Source organism: Microplitis demolitor, chromosome 2, assembly GCF_026212275.2.
Source record: "Microplitis demolitor isolate Queensland-Clemson2020A chromosome 2, iyMicDemo2.1a, whole genome shotgun sequence".
Classification (NCBI taxonomy): domain Eukaryota; kingdom Metazoa; phylum Arthropoda; class Insecta; order Hymenoptera; family Braconidae; genus Microplitis; species Microplitis demolitor.
This window is the reverse complement of record NC_068546.1, coordinates 23,031,368-23,049,466: the sequence shown is the minus strand read 5'-3', so window position 1 is coordinate 23,049,466 and position 18,099 is coordinate 23,031,368. Positions and strand designations below refer to the sequence as shown.

Here is an 18,099-nt window from a genome sequence, read left to right as displayed (position 1 = left end):
CTGGATTCAACCCCCACTAAATATAGTCTGCAATATCGAACTATAGTAGTACCGTAGGTCATGTCCTTGCATCCTAATTAAATATATCATTTTATTTTATAAGAATTTATAATTGAAGATTAAGGTTTTGTATGGGCGGTTAATAATATAATCCTTAGATGCTGTTGGCATTAGAATGTTGATAAAAATAAAACATAAAAAATTGAAAAGGCAAGACAAGTTTGTGAGTCAATTGAACTAGTCCCACACGTGTGTTTAAAGTCCGTGTGTGAGCAACCGCTCATGGCATGCTTGATGAAATAAAGCTAAACATCATATATATATATATATATATATATATATATATATATATATATATACCAAGATGTATATAATCGCGGTTGGGCAGTACACTCCGTTGTGTATTATATTATATGGTATCTTAGGTATTGTTGAGTCCCAGGCCCAGGACACTACGTGACTCGCGTGCTCAATTCCCGCGGTGATGTCGTTTAGTTGGAACGGGATATATCCATTGTCTGACTAAATATAATATTATAATATAATTTTGTTTAAGTTTTACGAGTTATTAATATTTTTTATTTCATATTTTAATAACTTACTGAAAGATTAATTATTTATTTATTTATGGATATTGTTTAAATTTTGAGTTATCTTATCATGATAGAATGTACACAGTCATTTATATCGCTCATGAACTCGATTGTTGATTTTATCCAGCTGAGGTAGTGGTATACATTCGTGTGGACGTCGGGATAACCTTGTGCACATGGAGAACCCCAGGCGGTTATCCCTATCTGGTGGCCATCTGTAACTAATGGTCTGCCTGAATCATCCTGCAGGGGAAAGTTTTTTAAATTATTTGTCTCAACTACTTTTTATAAATATAAGTATTTTTTAATCCTCCGCAGACAAGTTTTTTAACTTAAAATTATCCTGTTGTTTAGCGTAATCTTGAGTTAAAATAATAAATTCCTTCGTCAAATTTATTAAAAGTACAAAAATTTCCGGAACCAACTTTTGTAAATGTTTTTCTACAAGTAGAGAGTTTAATGACACAGAGTTGAATCTCTTGAAGCACATCATTGTTCGTCTCGTTCAACTAAACACAATCATAATAATAAAATAAAAAAATAAAAATAATAAATTTAAAGTTAAAAATTATTACAAAGCAACGATACGTGACTCACATATTTGTTTCTCCATCCGGTGAAGATTGCTTCTACGCAGTTTTGTTTAGCTTTTAGAATGTCGAAATTAGCAAGCTTAATTGGCTTAACCGCTTCTGTAAATTCAATAACACGAGTAATTTTTAGTAGTCCAATGTCACGGGCGCCAGTTTCAATTATATTAACAATAACTTTATTGTAATATCCGGATGAATGAAGATTCTTGCCGCCTGATAAGCGACTCCGCCGTTAATCAAGTGATTACTGCTGAAGCTTGATTGCAATATTTTATGAGACAATGAGCCGTGGTTAGAATCCACTGATTGTTTATGACAGATCCATCGCACTTGTGATAACCGCCCACGCGTATTGATGCTTGCTAAGGATAATCATCATCTCGATTAGCGTATTTACCACCATTACACGCACTTGTCTCGATACAATTGTCACTGAAGCGACAATTACCATACTCTTAAGACAATTAACAATCATTATAATTTATAGTACTTAATAATAATTACAGTTATTTATTAGCTTCATTATCGGATGAGATTAAGTTCCAGTTAAATAAGGATTAAATTATTAAGGTTATTATTATTATTATTATTTTATTTTATTTACTTATTAATTATTTATTTAAGATAAAATACAAATTAAAAATCGTCATCAATGTAATCAAACGTATCACTGTGACTTTGGCTTTCAATGTTTTCCTTTATCCAGTCACGGTAACTGTAGACGCGGGTGAAGACGTCGGGTTTGTTTTTCGCGCAAGGTATTCCCCACGATACGACGCCGATCTGGACTCCATCAGACACCAGTGGCCCACCAGAGTCACCCTGTAAATAAAGTATACATAAATATTATAGATACTAAGTTTATAATAAGTTACCGCGGGTGTTTTTAAATAAAAACAGACTTTTTAAGAGTTTATTTACATTTATGTTATATGAATAGAAGAAAATGAGACTCCAGGAGAGCTCTCAAGTGAGAAACTCTCTATAGATATATTAAACTACCAAGTAGTATTAATCTTACATGGCATGCTCCCTCGCCTCTTCCATTCAATGTACAGATGTTCTTGTTTGTCACCCGCATACTGAAGTTGCGGCACTGTTTCTGATCAATCACCGTGAGCTTTATGTATTGTAAGTCGTTGGGAATACTTCCTGGATACTGGATCAAAATAAATAAATATTATTTATAATATATTGCTTATAATTGTCTGTGACAATCAACAGACGCATGCTTTTTATCTATATTTATATTGCTTTTAAATTTATCAATTAATCTTGCGTTAAAAATTTTTTAGGTCATCACAAACGATCCGCGTTCGTTTCAAGTCGTGTATAATGACGGATTAACGCTCGTACTGTGGGGAGTCTGTCAGACTATAAGCTGTCTAGCAGTCGAATGAAACTGCTTTATGTATATAACATCATTAAATTTATAATAATTGAGACTATAACTAGAGAGAAAGTTTGTTGTTATATTTATACGTTACTATTATTTTTTTTGATTAATTTATTTCTAGGCCATGCGATATTTGCATACGCTTAATCTTTTATGATGGATTAATGTTTTATGGTTTGTATTTGGTTCGTAACAAGAAAGCAGATGTATAATGAGATTTGTATATTAAATATACAAATTTAAATAGCTTAATAAATAACAAACCTAATATTTTTCATTAAATTTTTTTTGTTATTTACTAATAAAATTTTGTTAGTTTATTTATTTTTTTTTCTTTACTCACATCAGTTTTACCCCATCCAGACAAATAAGCCGGATAATCACTCTTATCAAAGTTACTTGTTGGAAGATCAACGGGCTTAACGTTGTCAGAAAATTCAATATCCTCGTCAACTTCAATCAGCCCGATATCATTTCTAATAAACAATGAACTATATCGTTCGTGCGGTATAATGCGTACTGATTGATACCAATTTCCTCCTTCGTCCAATTTTGTTGAACCCGTAACAACTTTAATTGCCGTGTCATTGAAACTATAACAAATATTTATATATCACTTGATTTATTTCATTTTATTTCTTAGATGATGTTAAAAAAAGAACAAAAGATGATGAAATACTTTCGCAAACAATGAGCAGCAGTAAGAATCCATCTATGATTTAATATCGAGCCACCACAAAAATGACGATTTTTAATTCTCAGTGACACTTGATAAGGAAATTGTCCTTCGTCAGCATAATTACCACCAACTATTTTTGGATGTTCATGACTTTGTCCTGAAAAATATCATAATTTTATTTAATTATTTAAAATTTTACAAAATATTATATTATATGAACTTATTATTATTATTATTTTTTTTTTTTTTTTTACCGTTAGTCTGAAGTAAGTTTAGTAGACAAATGTTGACAAAAAATACCACAGCGTGCCACACAACCATTTCGCCTGTAAAATATTCTTTATTATAACACCCAGAACGTTAATTTGTACTTTAAACAATAAATGGTATGTGGGTGTACATATATATATATAAGGCTAAAATGTTTGTTAGATTATTGAATCGCGTGTCTCCCGCTGGCTAATATATATTTAAATTTAGGTCAGATACTGGACGTTAACGTGTTAAGAAGTTACTGTGGCGTTTGTAAACCAACTTACAATGTATCTCATGTTTTACATTGTATATCTATAATATAGTGACGATAGTAGACAAACAATCGGTGTAATAAATAAGTGAAGGGAAATCTATTATTATAATAGAGTTGCATAGTAATAGTTTAACAATTTCTATTCATCCGTGAAATAACAATTATAATAATAATCATTATACTAAGTTATTTCATATAATAATAATATATTTTTTATTTGCTCCAATAGATTTTGTCATATTTTGTGGTGATATTTACACAATTTAATTTTTTTACTTTTTTTTTTAGTTTAAAGTTACGAGTTTTCCATGGCGGGCCTGAAGAAAAGACTCTTGGGAAACAGTTTAGAACAATTTGACTGAATAAACAATCCAAGTACGTAGCAGTAGATTTAAATATCAGAAAAAATTCAAGATAATATATATAAATATAAATAAATAAATAAATAAATAAATATTTAATGTATTAATATTATTTATTTATAACTCTCGTCATAAATATTTATAAGTTTAATCAATAGCAGTTTATTTTTTAAATTTATGTTTAAATATTTCAGAGAATACGCGCGGAATGTTATATCTTCAATAAGGAGATTAGTCTGACATTTAAAATAATGGGAGTTAGATTGCGCATTGTATCGGACATTAACTTTATATATATTCATATGTATTTAAAAGTCCTGTTTCAAGTTTATAAATCAATCAATTATAATAACCCAGAGTATAAGCAAAAAAAAAAAAACTATTGTACTAGTGGCCGATAAAATTGAGTCCCGACTTATCGGTAACAGGAGATACCTACTTTTCTTTTTCTTCATTATTGACGATAAATTATTTTGCCGGCAATCGAACGAGTGAATATGCACACATGAGCTAGCGCAAGTCCAAATGCGGCCCAAGATGAAGAAGAAGAAGAAGAAGAAGAAGATTTAATGAAAAACATAGCAGTGGTGGAAAGGGCATAGGATGGAGTAAATTCCGGCATATGAAGATTGCAAATTAGTATTAGACCTTTGACTTTATATAAAGGTCGTTTAACTATGTTATTTTATCACACTGATTGGTTGTTTTGCACGACTTATTCCACGCTTTGCTTAATCAACATACTTATTATTATAATTTAAGTGTTTGTTGGTGTGTCTGTTGCTCACTTAAGACTCATCAATGAGATGGTTAATATGAACGCAACCCCGGCAATATCATAATAAAATAATAAATAATAATGATTAGGATTATTGATAAACTTTTTATTTTTAAAGGGACTGAAGATGATAAAGATGATGATGGTAGAAATGTAGGAGGGAGTAAACAATAATCATCATCGAACTGACGTCGAATAGGACACTGAGATCGAATACATCGTAATCGTTGGGGTACGTAAATGCCGCATACCATGAATACACTAAAGGTCAGTTAAACCCAAGGTTTACATAACCACAAAGCGAAAGGCTGTCTCATCTCAGCGGCATCCTCTTATTTTTTCCTCTACCCATTTTCATACTCGTAATTTTTTTATAAATTTTCATTTATAATCACTAATGATTTTTCCAGCTCAAGATTGGGCGCCAGTTTAACTTGAGCGAAACAATACCAATGGTTTTTAAATAAACGTAGGACTGGAATGTTTTTGTACAAGAAGATTGTATTGCTATGATTGATGACACTTTATTAGCATTGTTCATATTGCCAAACGAATTAAGGTCTCGAGAGAAATTAACATCATACATATCTTTTTATTATATTGCTATATTCTCTTACCTTGTTGCGAAGTGCGGACTAGTGTCATGATGTTCAATCTACATATCATGAATCCATTAATCATAGAATAGAGGCGGCTGTGTCAATCGCCTACAATTGTTAACTTTAATCTGCCACTGGTATTGAATCTGTTGGTGTACTTTTATATATTCATATATACAATATCTGAGTATAGATTGTGTCGGGACATTACTTAAATGCTTTTTAAATTCAAAACAATAGATACTTGAGTACATGTATGGGAGGACAGTGACATTTGGTGATGTCCTCGATGCCCTATGTGTCACGTTTCGTCCTCCACCTCACCTTTCACCTGTCTCTTTTCATAAATATTTTTATTTATCGTTTATCTTGGGTGCCAAGGGTCCAAATCATAATTATAAATCTAAAAAAAAAAAAAATTTAATTGTATTGCTGACAATTCCACAATTTATTATACCCTTGCTAAATTAAATAAATTCTTGTCATATATATCTTATTATTGTGATTAACAAGTTGTGTCACGTATTTTCCGAGGCTGAGATATTCGACGCTCTCATCGTGACACTGAGGTAGTTAGTGGTAAGGATGCTGCGCAAGGCCAAGGGAAAATCTTAGTGAATGGATAGCTTTGCAGCCATTAGCTACCTTATCACAAAATACTATTTATTTTTATTTTATCCCAATTTCTTATAATCATTAACAGTTTAAATACCTTTTTATTATTATGGTATTTTAAAATTCATTTGAATATCGCGGTAATTCATACTTAAGGGATCAAAAAAATTATAAAATAATTATTCAAATACGCTAAACATAAAAAATTACTTATAATTTTTTTGTAAGCCCGATTTTAAACATTGAAATTTAATAATTCTCAATGTATTGAAATTTTAAAGATATACTGAATCGCTCAGGAATTAATTTGAGAAATTTTGAAATATGTTACTTTTATTTTTATGGTTTACATGGTACTTTCAAATTTAATTTTATAAAAATTTAATATTGATTACTTAGTAATTTGTTACTTTGAGTTATGTTAATTCATATGTTATCATAGCTCTTAGCTGTTGTAAGATAAAAATAAATGTTATGATCAATAAATAAATCTATAGACTTAACTTTTTTTATTTAAATTTATGATAAAAGATTAAATTTTGAAAACTATAATTATTTAATTATTTAAGTAGACCAATGACAGTGTATCCTACTAAAGAACAATTAGCGTAATCTGTGCTGAAAACAGAATGATCGTGATGATAATGATGAGGATGATGATGCAGATGGAGATGCAGATGCAAATACACTAAAGTTATTAAATATGCGATTATGCAAGTTCTAAAAGTTGCTCGCAGTTGATTATGATGACACTACGTGAGCAAGGCATTCTTGAGATATGTAAGCGAATATATCCCCCGTTGTCGCTTGGACATTTAACGTTGAGACTTTAAGACAAGCTAGGAGCTACACATCAGACACATCAGACACATTACACGTGTATATTTGAATGGATGTCTGTGTTGGAGGGTTCTTGAAGAGCAAGCTGATAATATGACGCCGCTTCAGCGAATGGAGCCTCGAGCTATTAGAGACTTTAAAGTTTTCACACCCATTAGAATGCTAATTAGAAATTGTCATAATGTCGCTTCGACTTTTTAAAATAGCACACTGATAATTATATTTTTTATACATCATATATAATATATATTTACATTATATACAGTATCTATTATCAATTAGTACTTGTAGTAATAATTAATTATTATAATTATAAGTTGATATTTACTCAGGAAATAATGGATAGTTATAATTATAATTATAATGATAATCAAGGACTTTGGCCGTGATTGAAGATGACGCTTAACCCTGTAGATATTAACGTCATTTGCGAATCATTCGAGGATAACCGGATAAATAAACAACGCAATTATCATCAATAAATCACGTAATATATCACCTAAACATTACTACAAAATATTAAATATTTAGAGAACAAAAAAAAAAAAAAAAAAAAAAAAAAATATATACTTTTGTTTTTATCACAGGACCAAAAATAACTTTTGTAAAAAATTTTTTTTCCATTAAAAAATAATTTATATTTTTTGCGGCTAAAATAATTTCTTGTGATGAGAAAATAAATTGATAAGATTGTAGGAGAGTTGTTGATAAGGGTTAAAAAAAAAAATTTTCGGATGATAAATGGTGTCAGACACAAAATTCTGATTAAGTATAGAAAAAAAATAGAAAAAAAAAAAAATAAAATAAAATAAAAACTAGAAGATGCTCACTGCATTAACTCCGGGCAGGGATGACCCCTTTCACTGCACCACGTTGACTCGTGTATATAAAGAGCTTCGCCTCTGACCAACAGCCACAAGTACCATCTCATCTTCGTCTCAATCTTGGTTCATCTACTGTAGGTGACATATAATATATATATTGAATATATAATATGTATTCTGTCAAGGTAAGTTTTTTTCTCTAAGCATCAATAGACTTCCAAGTCATCGTCACCAATAGAATCATCAACATCATAATCATCATCAACACCAGCATCTTCCTGTTCATCATCTTTTTCAGTGAAATTAAATAATTTATTAAAAACAATCCGCGTGAATGTGAATATTTATAGACCGATTGACGAAAAAAAAAAAAAAAAAAAAAGTATAATCTACGTTTTAAAGTAAAAATTACAAGTCATTGCTCAATAAATGCAGACACATCAACTAACGATGGAAAAAAACCGACAATTCATAATGCAAACGTCATTTATAATATGACCAAGCTGACGAAATTTTCAGTAACTTTAAAACTTTTATAAATTAGTAATTATTAATACGCACGCAATATACTTATATATTAACCAATACCAATCATTTGATAATTTAATTGGTCATTAAAAAAATTACTTAATAAACTTTATAGGTGATAATACTAATTGCGCTTTGCGCGTCAGCATGGGCAGCGCCACAGAGACCAGCTGCTGGTGGTCCTGACAAAGATGCGACCATAGTATCTCAGCAATTAGAAGTTAATTTTGACGGAAATTATGTCAACAAGTAAGTTAACAATATATAATAATTATAAATTTATGTATTAGCATAGACATAATAAATCTAATGGCGAAATAATTTATAATTTAAGCTTCGAAACCAGCAATGGTATAAGCCACCAAGAATCCGGGCAGTCAAAACAAGTTGAAAACGAAAATCCCGTAGTTTCACAAGGAAGTGAATCTTGGAGTGCCCCTAACGGTGAGCAAGTAAGCTTGACGTGGACAGCCGACGAAAACGGTTTTCAAGCACAAGGATCTCATATTCCCACAGCTCCACCAGTACCTCCAGAAATCCAACGGGCTTTGGAATGGAACGCAGCTCATCCTGAACAAGACAATGAAGGACAGGGTGGTAGTCCCGCACGACCTCCTCCAAGAGGTTAAATCTATTTACATTTCTTTGGTTACCTATTAACTATTACCTATTACCTATTATAATCTATAAAGTTGTTAGTTCGTGACTACCAATCCTCATCTACTTTCTCTTTCTTCAGGTTAATCTTACACACCCCATACCCCATTAAGTGAACTACTCAATACACATCGACGATCCTTGTGACCTACCGAAACGATCCGGCTCGTCATAATGGTAATAACTCCGACTTTATGTAATAACAACGATCAAATGATTAAACAGATATTTTTTTTTTTAAATCATTTATTAACTTTATTAATTTTTTATCTACCGAAAAATTACTCAATATTGAGTAATTAAATAAGGATTGTTTTTTATTATTTTTTTAATAACATTAGTGACACGATTGTTAATAATTATTAAATGTCAGCTATTAATATTGTGATTTTGTCAATAAATATTTTAATGTAAATAAAAATCAATTTCAAACAACAAATTTTTTTTTTATTTTTTAAATAAATTTTCGTCTATATTTTAAGTTTAAAAATTTAACAAGGCATTATAACTAATGAGGCTGATCTGGATTTAGTTGTTGTTCTTAAGGAAAATAGAAAGGATTATTATGCTGATTGTAGACGAGACTGCGGGCGTTGTTAAGACACAAGTCACAGGTCGCGGATTTAATCACGATAATACCTGGGCTTAATTATCATCGATACAATTTAAATACAAACAAATATTCTGGAGAATAACACGAACTGCAAACATAAAATGTTTATTCAATAGAATAGTTATTGAGTAACTTAAAGATTGTTTTTTTTTTTTTTTCTTTTTCAATGCAAGATATTAAGACTTCCTGGACTGATGAAATAAATTATTATAATTATCGTTTAAACTATGATATAAACATATACTTATCAACATGTCTAGCAATGAGGCTTGAAAAAAAAAAAAAAATTTAATAAGTTTTTTTGTTTTCAAACTACTAGTTTCTTCGAAATTTTATTTTGTATATGCATTTTTTTTTTTTCTTTTTTACTGACCTTGGAGATGCATTCATTTGCGCCAGATAGCGACGCCCACTCAAGAATACTTTTCAATTAATAAGATAATTAATAATAAGAATAAATAACGATGAATGAAATAATTACGCTGTAAAAAAATATACTGATTATTTTTTAAAAATACTTTTACCTTGTTATATTGTAACAATCACTTATATATATATATACATATTTATAAATAGTGAGAATATATTTTAGAATTCGTAAATAAAAAATTAAACCGACCTGAAGTAATTCTTTAACTTATTTCGATTAACCCTTTAAATTCCTATACAGTAATTGGTTCATAAGATATGTTGACTTGTACACTATTGGGTCAAAACTATGACTTTATCAGCAATTGCTGACGCTGGTAAAGCGCAGAAAATAATCTTAATGAGCTTTACTACGACCACTTGAATTACAAAAGTAAATAAAGATTTAGTTAAGAAATTAAACAAATAATTTTTGTGACGTATCTTGATAACTAACGATATGTTAAAAAATTATTAAAGTTCAAAGAGTAGATAATTATAGTATATATTTATTTTCGATCATGGAGACATTAGTGATTACAATATCAAAACTTTAAATAATACGTATTTGATTTCTTAATTTATGTCAATTAATAAATTTTTCTGACGCTATAGAATAATTTTTTTTTTTTTTTAACTTCCTGTTTGGTTACGATTTTCGAAAATCAAGTTTTCAGCAGATCTCGACATTTTGAGGACCTAGGAAAATATTCCGACTATTTTCGGATAGACGTTTAGCGATGTGCGTGTAAATTTTTTTTGTCCGACGATATCTTTCGAACGAATCAATCGATTTAAGCGTTGTTGGCGGCAATTGAAAGAACTCACCAAGACTTAAAACTCATTACATTTTGTAGTTGATCGGTCAAGTAGTTTAAAAGTTATAAAAAAAAATTAAAATTAAAAAATTTTTTTTTAGATTTTTCTCGTAACTCATAAACTACTCGGCTGGTTTGTTTCAAAATGAAATCAGCTCTCAGTTTTGGTGAGCTCCTTTGGTTGCTACAAAAAAAGCTTGTATTGGTTGATTCGTTTTAAAAGATATTGTTGGACAAAAATTATTTATTTTTTTTTTTTTTTTTCAGTGAAATGTATGTTCTATCGTGTCTTACACTAATCTGAGCTCGAAGAGAAGAAATTTTCTTTAATTCGCTTTTATGTGCTAGCGTTTTTTCAGAAGACTTGTCTGATACCCCCGAGACCTTCAAGCATCCCACGGACGCCTTAATTTTCATTAGGATTGCCGTCTAAGAAATTCTATAGATAATCTCGAGTCAGCTCCCTGAGTTCGAAAACAGCGGCAAGTTTAGGAGTTTTTCCGTAGGGTTGACCGTTTTTTTTCCGATTTTTTTCATTTGAATAAAATGTATAAATACGAATTGGTTAAATTTTTTAGCCGAAATGTAATAAGAAAAAAAGGGTTCATATAGACTTGATTGATAACACTACAAATAAATAAATTTTTTTTCGACTGTTTATCAAAAATGATAATTTCCATTTACCTCTCACTAATTTGTCAAGACTTTCTCATATAATGAAGTAATAGAGAACGATAAAAAATCTAAATTAAATAAAATATTTAACGATAGATTGCGAGATCTTGGATCGGTATGAAATTATCTAATGAAAGGAAGAGTAATATAAATATTTAAATACCATTATACTGAATTATATATTAATATGATCTTGAATACTAAAACCTTGTTATCGTGTACTTGACATTTTCATCACTAAAGTAATAAATTAAATAATCAATTTTCACTGTTAGAATGTTTTAAATTTAGTATAAAAGCTATCATCGTCAACAGATAGACATCAGTTTCTTTTCTGTCCTCTCTTGGAACAGCAGACGCTAATAACAGCAAACGTAAGTAATATATACGTACTTAAATAACTAGATCAATCAGTTTAATAATTGAGTTAATTAAATGCCACTAGATGAACAGCAAAATAATTTTATCAATTTGCTTGGGTCTGGTGATTGGAATATCCGGTCAACGTGCTGAAACCCGGCCTTCATCTAAATTATCTCCAGCGGTTCCACCATCTCCACAAGCTTCGTTCGGATCTCCACTAAAAGACCAAGCGACGATTGTACGGCAAGAGCAGGACATAAATCCAGATGGCAGCCACTCATCGGAATGGGAAACATCTGATGGAATTGTCGTCCAAGAGAAAGGTGTCGTGAAGAATGCTGGGCAGGAAAACGAAGCCCAGTCTATTCAGGGATCTGCCAGCTGGACAGCACCAGACGGACAAAAAATAAGTATCACTTGGACTGCCGACGAAAATGGTGCTGTCTTTGCAGGCAATCATTTGCCAACACCACCACCAACTCAAGCCATACCTGAAATAATTCAGCGCGCTATTGACTGGGCCGCCAAAAATCCCTCACCCGATTACAAAAAGGAATAAAAATATAATACATTAATTATTATAACAATATATGTATACGACCAAGTTTTATTATTTTTAAATAAAATATTAAATGAAATTTTATTTTATTAATTTTTATATAATAGTCTACATTTATATATATTAATAAGTAATAATCGTTTGAATAATTTGATATCAGTTATTTATTGATTGATAGTTGACTTAATTATCGTAATGAACTTTAATTTTTATGGGCATATAAAAATTATTTTTTTTTTTTTTTTTTTTTTTGTGACTCATTCTACTCGGGACTTTTATGCAAAAAAAAAAAAAAAAAAAAAAAAAAAAAAAAAAAAACAACGTTTTCTCATTCATTAGTATAAATTAAAGAAAAACCGGTACTTGCTCATCAATTGCGATATCACAAATAACTAAAATATGCGATGTTGCAAAATTTGAAAAGTAATACGAATCAAGTCAAACTAATGTTTGATTGGATATTAACTGCTTTTTGTTTTATTCATCGACTTATATGATTTTTAAATTAGTTAAAACATTTAATGATTATTGTCGTGAATAGGCGATATTATACTTTATTCAGTTCCAATAAATGATTTTTCTTATATTTAAAGGAATCCGATACCCAAAAATAAAAGGTGGTGCAGGATCGGTCCTCAAAGACACACTTTTGTGTTATGAGCTGCGAAAAAATATTTTTTTTTTTCCAATTAATTCAATATATTTTATTCATTTTCGTGTCTACAAATAATTTTAATTTGGTGGCATTTGATCTCAAAAAAAAAAAATGTTTCGTCAACTTATTTTGAATTCTCCCTGCTACTGTCGTCAATTATTTTTTATTTTCTATCCTAAAAGATCAAGTGACAATATTACGCTAAATTCAGATGGCAGCATCTCATTGGTGTGGGAGACATCTAATGGAATTAACTCAAGAGAAAGGCATTTCGAAGAATTTTACACAACAAAATGTAGCTCATTTTGCACCCGTCCAAAGAGTAACATAAATACCAAAATCTGGCTATTAATTTAAATAATTATAAAAAAAAAAAAAAAATAGATTAATTGTTTTATTGATGGGATCACAAAATAACAAAGCAAATTAATTAAGATCGATTGTCAATTATTTATTAATCGATTGATTGCAATTATTAACACAATAAATATATACATAATAGTAATGAGAATAATTATAAATCCTTCGTAAATAGTGTACATAATAATATAATAGTCATTAAAGCACAGGAGCCACAATCGATAAATCCATTAAACATTGTTTTGATCCTCTTTAGAAGGATGTGCGGCAATCCAATCAAGTGCTTTCTGTATAAGTGGAGGTACGGGTGGAGCAGTAGGCAAATGATCGCCTGTAGGTTTGAAACCTTCTTCATTAGCGGTGTATTTAACAGATATTTCTTGTCCATCATCACCGCGATACGAGTATTCACCAGTTGCTTGCATAGCCGCATTTTCACTATCAGGATTAGCCACTTGTCCTTCTTCGCTGGCTTTTATTCCGTTTCCCGATTCGTATGCCCACTTGTAAGATCCATCGGGATTTGGTCCATCTTGTGTTTGGCTCACTATAGGGATAATATCATCTGCTGGAGCTGCTGCTGACAATGCAATTGGTGCAATTGCTATCACTATCTGTAAATATAATTAAATAAATAAATAAATGAAAAGTCTGTATATAATTATTAAAATTACTATAAAATGACTTACCATTAATGCGTACATGGTGAGATCGTCGTTAAACTCTTCTAACGACCGATACGAGTGTTTATCTTGGCTGGTGTACTACCGGCATATATACCCCCTGGATCCGCACATTATTACCAATACGTTAACATAATCGTTTGGTACGATCCATTGGCTGAGATCCCATACGTTGCCGACAGCCTTCTTTTACTCGTAAATAAATATATATACACACGACTAATGTTTAAACAAGGTATCAAACGATTATAATACTTATAAAGATTATTTATACGTATACGAATTATTCAAGTATATTGTCATGTGTGAGTACATGTATGTTAACACACAAATACTTGAAAAAATTTATAGATAATGTGGTGGTTGTAATGTGTGCATCGTCAATGCGACTCGATGCCACCTTCCCGAACAAGGATCACCATGTCGCAGTGCCGCGGTGTAATGTTTTAAATGTCATCGGGTCCCTGCCAGCAGTAACAACTACTACTAACGTTTTTAAAAACCAACCGCTTACTCAATTGTCATAATTTTATTGCCAAGCTTTTGCTTTCACGTACTTCATTTCGACCTTAAATTTTATTTTAATTATTTTAAATAATTATCCATATTCATTTATATTTTTTTTTTTTTTTTTTTTATTAATATTCATTTTATTTTTGGTCCACTTCTGAGAGTTATTTTCTTATATGCCAAGGTCGTGATGAGCTGGATATTTTCTTGTATTACATATTACTTAAACGCACGCGAGTCAATTATATTTATAAGCACAATAAGATAAATTAAAAAAAAAAAAAATATTTGCTTAAATTTCCATAACTTAAGTCTATAGGAATAAATAACAAAAAGAAAAACAAATTATTCAGTGGAAAAAAAAGTTATTTATTTTTTTCAATAAAAAAAACAAGCACACACTTAAAGTTAAGTCAATTTAAAAAAGGATTATAAAATAATAATTAATTGTAAGTCGTATCTCTGGTAAGAATCTGCAATTTGTTCTGCGAGTGACATCGTGCAATCGCCATTATATTATACACTTAACAGTAATAGTAATAATAATAATAATAATAATAATTATCATTATAATTATAATTATAATAATAATAGTTATGGTAATAAAATGTATATATAATAAATCACTTCAGAGTCTATCTTCTTCTGGATGAGCCGCGATCCATTCGAGAGCCCTGAGAATGGCTTCGGGAATTGGTGGAGCAACTGGAAGATGAGCACCCTGGGGTTGGTATCCGTTTTCATCAGCGGTGTAGGTTATTTCGATGGGATTACCATCCTCTCCGATGTATTTGTACCCTCCAGAAACAGACAAAGCTCCGTTTTCATTTTTATCAGACTGAACAACAGAACCCTGCTCTCGTGCTTGGATTCCATTGGCTGTTTCATAGCTCCACGAGTAAGATCCATCCGGGTTAGGGCCGTCACGAGATTCGTTGACTATAGGTATTGGGGTTGATGAATCACTCTGGTACTGTGGTGCTGCTAATACAGCTCCCACAATAGCCAACACTATCAATGCCTTCTGCAAATACAATATGATAATTGATAAACAAAAACCTTTAATTATATTATAGATTAATTAATTTTAAAATGAATATAAAATAAAAAATATAGTAAAACTTACAGAGTACATTATAGTTGGTATCTAATTCAAGTTTTTTAGGTGATGTTCAAAAAGTTTGTGTGACTTGATCGGAGCCATGGTGACTTTTTATAGCGCTGCCGAAACCTTCAGTAGATGAGGTGTGAGAACTTGTTCTCCCTCTTTATTTTTTTCAATCGGTAAATATACTACCTGTATGTATATTAATATTTTTGTTGATGTTGTTTTATGTATACAAATGTTGAGGTAGCTAAAAAGCTGAGATGCTAAGAACCGATACATGCTGATATAAAGACACAGTTGACATAAGTGTACAAGTGTACAAGTGTACAAGTGTCTTGGGCATTGCGAAATAATCCCCCAATAGCTTGTTTGGTGGATCCTCTTTCGTTATTAATACAACCATCATTTAAACGTAATTACAAGCAGTTTGTTAACAAACGATAAAATAATCTCCATACCATCAATATATATGTATATATATATATTACCATAAAGGTGTATCCAAAGATAAAATGACAAAACCATTTTTCGGGCAACATTACACTCGCAATAAATTTTTATAAATTTACTTAATAGTCATTAATATTAATGACTATGGTAAAACGTAGATTCAAATGCTAGATTTTTATAGCCTTTATTCAAAGCTTGCATCAATGAATAATTTTTTTTTTTTTTTTTTTTTTTTTTACTATTATAACCAAACTATGACTATTTATTTTTGTTCAGTAAACTTGTTTGCGATGGTTACATAAATAAAGCTGATTTGATTATCTAAATAAAATGTCTCGGATATTTTAAAAATACATTTGATAAAAAGATTTATAACTCATATGATCATCTCGCGACTTTCTAATTACCGTTTTTTTAATATATGTATATATATATATATTTAGTAGTATATTCTGTAAATGAATTCTGTAAAACCATAAAGATTATTCAAGGCCGTTGATGAGATGCCCTGAGGCGCTAGATGGGATTAAATTCTCATCGAATTCGCTGTGATGAGACATATTTTTAAAGGTTGTATAATATACAAGTTTATAGTGTATATAAAATAAATAATTAACGTTTAAACATGAGACCTTCAGTATGTTTAATTTGTTACAAAAATGTTAGGTAGCCATTATTAATTTAATTACGAACCAACAGTCATTTATGAGTAGATTAATTATAATAGTTAATAATAGGACTCTATACAGTAGATATTATGCTCAAGACGGACAAATTTTAAATTGCGTAACAAAATAACAAGTCTGGCATCATCAGAGCCATGAACAGGGCCGTTTGCTACACTCATTGCGGAACGTTTGCCTGCAGCATCAAAGTATTCCTCAAAGTCATGTTGTGAGAAAATATATACATATATATATAAATTTATATTTAGTGAGGATCATCACCGGCAATCACCGGTGACCAACGCGTGAAAGTAAAAATCCCGACGGTAGTATTTGGGTTGCGCTGATGACCTCTAGGGGCCATAATAAAACAACAACAACAACAATAACAACAAAAATTGTTATAATAATAAAAAGATGAGTTGAAATGAAGAAGAGTACCAAGGATGATCTACTTAGCGTTGGTTAACACAGTAATGGATAACGAGATTCATGATAAATAATACCGTGAATTAAAATTAATGAGTGAAGATGCGGCAAAAGAAAAAAACGAAAAAAAAAAAAAACCCCTCGCGTATAGTGAACGACTATCAAAACTCAAGACGTTGACCATGAAACTTACCAGTTTTATCACCGAAGGATGCTATCGGTGTTATGATTACAAGATCGCCCAGCCGATGATATTTTGTATGGGCAAACTGGTCCTGCAATTGCGACATACATCGAATTTCGAATATAAAACTTTCTTTTACTCTCGGTGTATTTACTCGAATTAAAAAAGTCAAAAATAAAAAAAAAGTGTCATCATATTGTTGTACTTGCATGGGCTTTTGTATAAAAAATCACTGACTAATTGAGAGATCTTTGGCTGACGATTATAAATCTCTTTCACTGGGTCTTAAATGCAAAATATATTTATTGCTATTGATTATTGGTGATTATATTGTTAGTTATTGATAAAAGTATAGCTATCAATCATTAAGAAATGGAAAAAATAGTAGCAATGAAAGTTATGACCTTTCGTGATATATACTAGATGTATGATATATAAATATGGATTTAACAATTATATTGATCCCGGACATGATCGATGTCAATGCTGGTGTTTTGATGATGATGTGTTACGTGTTATTATATCTTGTATGCGTTACATTGACCGCATAGCAGTAAAAGGCTCAATGTTGGTTTGGTGATGAACGGTGAAAATTATTATGGAATTATGATGAGCTGAATATTTTG

General features: G+C 30.5%; 5 protein-coding genes and 1 long non-coding RNA gene across 6 annotated transcripts; 2 read left to right on the top strand and 4 right to left on the bottom strand.

The window, feature by feature from the left end:
* Positions 1 to 415: 415 nt before the first annotated feature.
* LOC128669038 (uncharacterized) lies at positions 416 to 1,595 on the bottom strand. The gene is made up of 3 exons (XR_008404595.1): positions 1,191 to 1,595; positions 603 to 1,102; positions 416 to 522 (listed from the first exon to the last, which is right to left on the bottom strand). It is a non-coding gene; the product is annotated as an uncharacterized LOC128669038 (long non-coding RNA).
* Positions 1,596 to 1,822: 227 nt separating this feature from the next.
* LOC106694292 (chymotrypsin-2) lies at positions 1,823 to 5,908 on the bottom strand. Its single transcript, XM_053737040.1, has 6 exons — positions 5,548 to 5,908; positions 3,516 to 3,587; positions 3,262 to 3,418; positions 2,926 to 3,175; positions 2,208 to 2,345; positions 1,823 to 2,008 (listed from the first exon to the last, which is right to left on the bottom strand). The coding sequence occupies exons 1-6, from the start codon at positions 5,609 to 5,611 to the stop codon at positions 1,823 to 1,825; spliced, it is 867 nt and encodes a 288-aa protein (XP_053593015.1). The 5' UTR covers positions 5,612 to 5,908.
* A 1,983-nt stretch (positions 5,909 to 7,891) lies between these two features.
* LOC103574801 (endocuticle structural glycoprotein SgAbd-3) lies at positions 7,892 to 9,404 on the top strand. Its single transcript, XM_008554325.2, has 4 exons — positions 7,892 to 7,993; positions 8,452 to 8,585; positions 8,671 to 8,960; positions 9,076 to 9,404. The coding sequence occupies exons 1-4, from the start codon at positions 7,979 to 7,981 to the stop codon at positions 9,078 to 9,080; spliced, it is 444 nt and encodes a 147-aa protein (XP_008552547.1). The 5' UTR covers positions 7,892 to 7,978; the 3' UTR covers positions 9,081 to 9,404.
* Positions 9,405 to 11,842: 2,438 nt separating this feature from the next.
* Positions 11,843 to 12,439, top strand: LOC103574800 (endocuticle structural glycoprotein SgAbd-2-like). The gene is made up of 2 exons (XM_008554324.2): positions 11,843 to 11,881; positions 11,953 to 12,439. Exon 2 carries the CDS (start codon positions 11,953 to 11,955, stop codon positions 12,427 to 12,429), a length of 477 nt encoding a protein of 158 aa, XP_008552546.1. The 5' UTR covers positions 11,843 to 11,881; the 3' UTR covers positions 12,430 to 12,439.
* A 1,075-nt stretch (positions 12,440 to 13,514) lies between these two features.
* On the bottom strand, positions 13,515 to 14,240 carry LOC103574799 (endocuticle structural glycoprotein SgAbd-4). The gene is made up of 2 exons (XM_008554323.3): positions 14,134 to 14,240; positions 13,515 to 14,058 (listed from the first exon to the last, which is right to left on the bottom strand). Exons 1-2 carry the CDS (start codon positions 14,146 to 14,148, stop codon positions 13,675 to 13,677), a joined length of 399 nt encoding a protein of 132 aa, XP_008552545.1. The 5' UTR covers positions 14,149 to 14,240; the 3' UTR covers positions 13,515 to 13,674.
* A 746-nt stretch (positions 14,241 to 14,986) lies between these two features.
* LOC103574798 (endocuticle structural glycoprotein SgAbd-1) lies at positions 14,987 to 15,916 on the bottom strand. Its single transcript, XM_008554322.3, has 2 exons — positions 15,764 to 15,916; positions 14,987 to 15,661 (listed from the first exon to the last, which is right to left on the bottom strand). Exons 1-2 carry the CDS (start codon positions 15,770 to 15,772, stop codon positions 15,266 to 15,268), a joined length of 405 nt encoding a protein of 134 aa, XP_008552544.1. The 5' UTR covers positions 15,773 to 15,916; the 3' UTR covers positions 14,987 to 15,265.
* Between the last annotated feature and the right edge of the window lie 2,183 nt (positions 15,917 to 18,099).

Bases quoted from the DNA above. Each gene is read 5' to 3' on its own strand.
- LOC106694292 (XM_053737040.1), bottom strand. From the start codon at position 5,611: ATGATTAATGGATTCATGATATGTAGATTGAACATCATGACACTAGTC. The intron at 3,419-3,515 runs GTAAAAAAAAAA...GATATTTTTCAG, and splicing joins AAACTTACTTCAGACTAACG to GACAAAGTCATGAACATCCA. The intron at 2,346-2,925 runs GTGAGTAAAGAA...ATTTTGATCCAG, and splicing joins CTGGATGGGGTAAAACTGAT to TATCCAGGAAGTATTCCCAA.
- LOC103574801 (XM_008554325.2), top strand. The intron at 8,586-8,670 runs GTAAGTTAACAA...TTATAATTTAAG, and splicing joins GACGGAAATTATGTCAACAA to CTTCGAAACCAGCAATGGTA.
- LOC103574800 (XM_008554324.2), top strand. From the start codon at position 11,953: ATGAACAGCAAAATAATTTTATCAATTTGCTTGGGTCTGGTGATTGGA.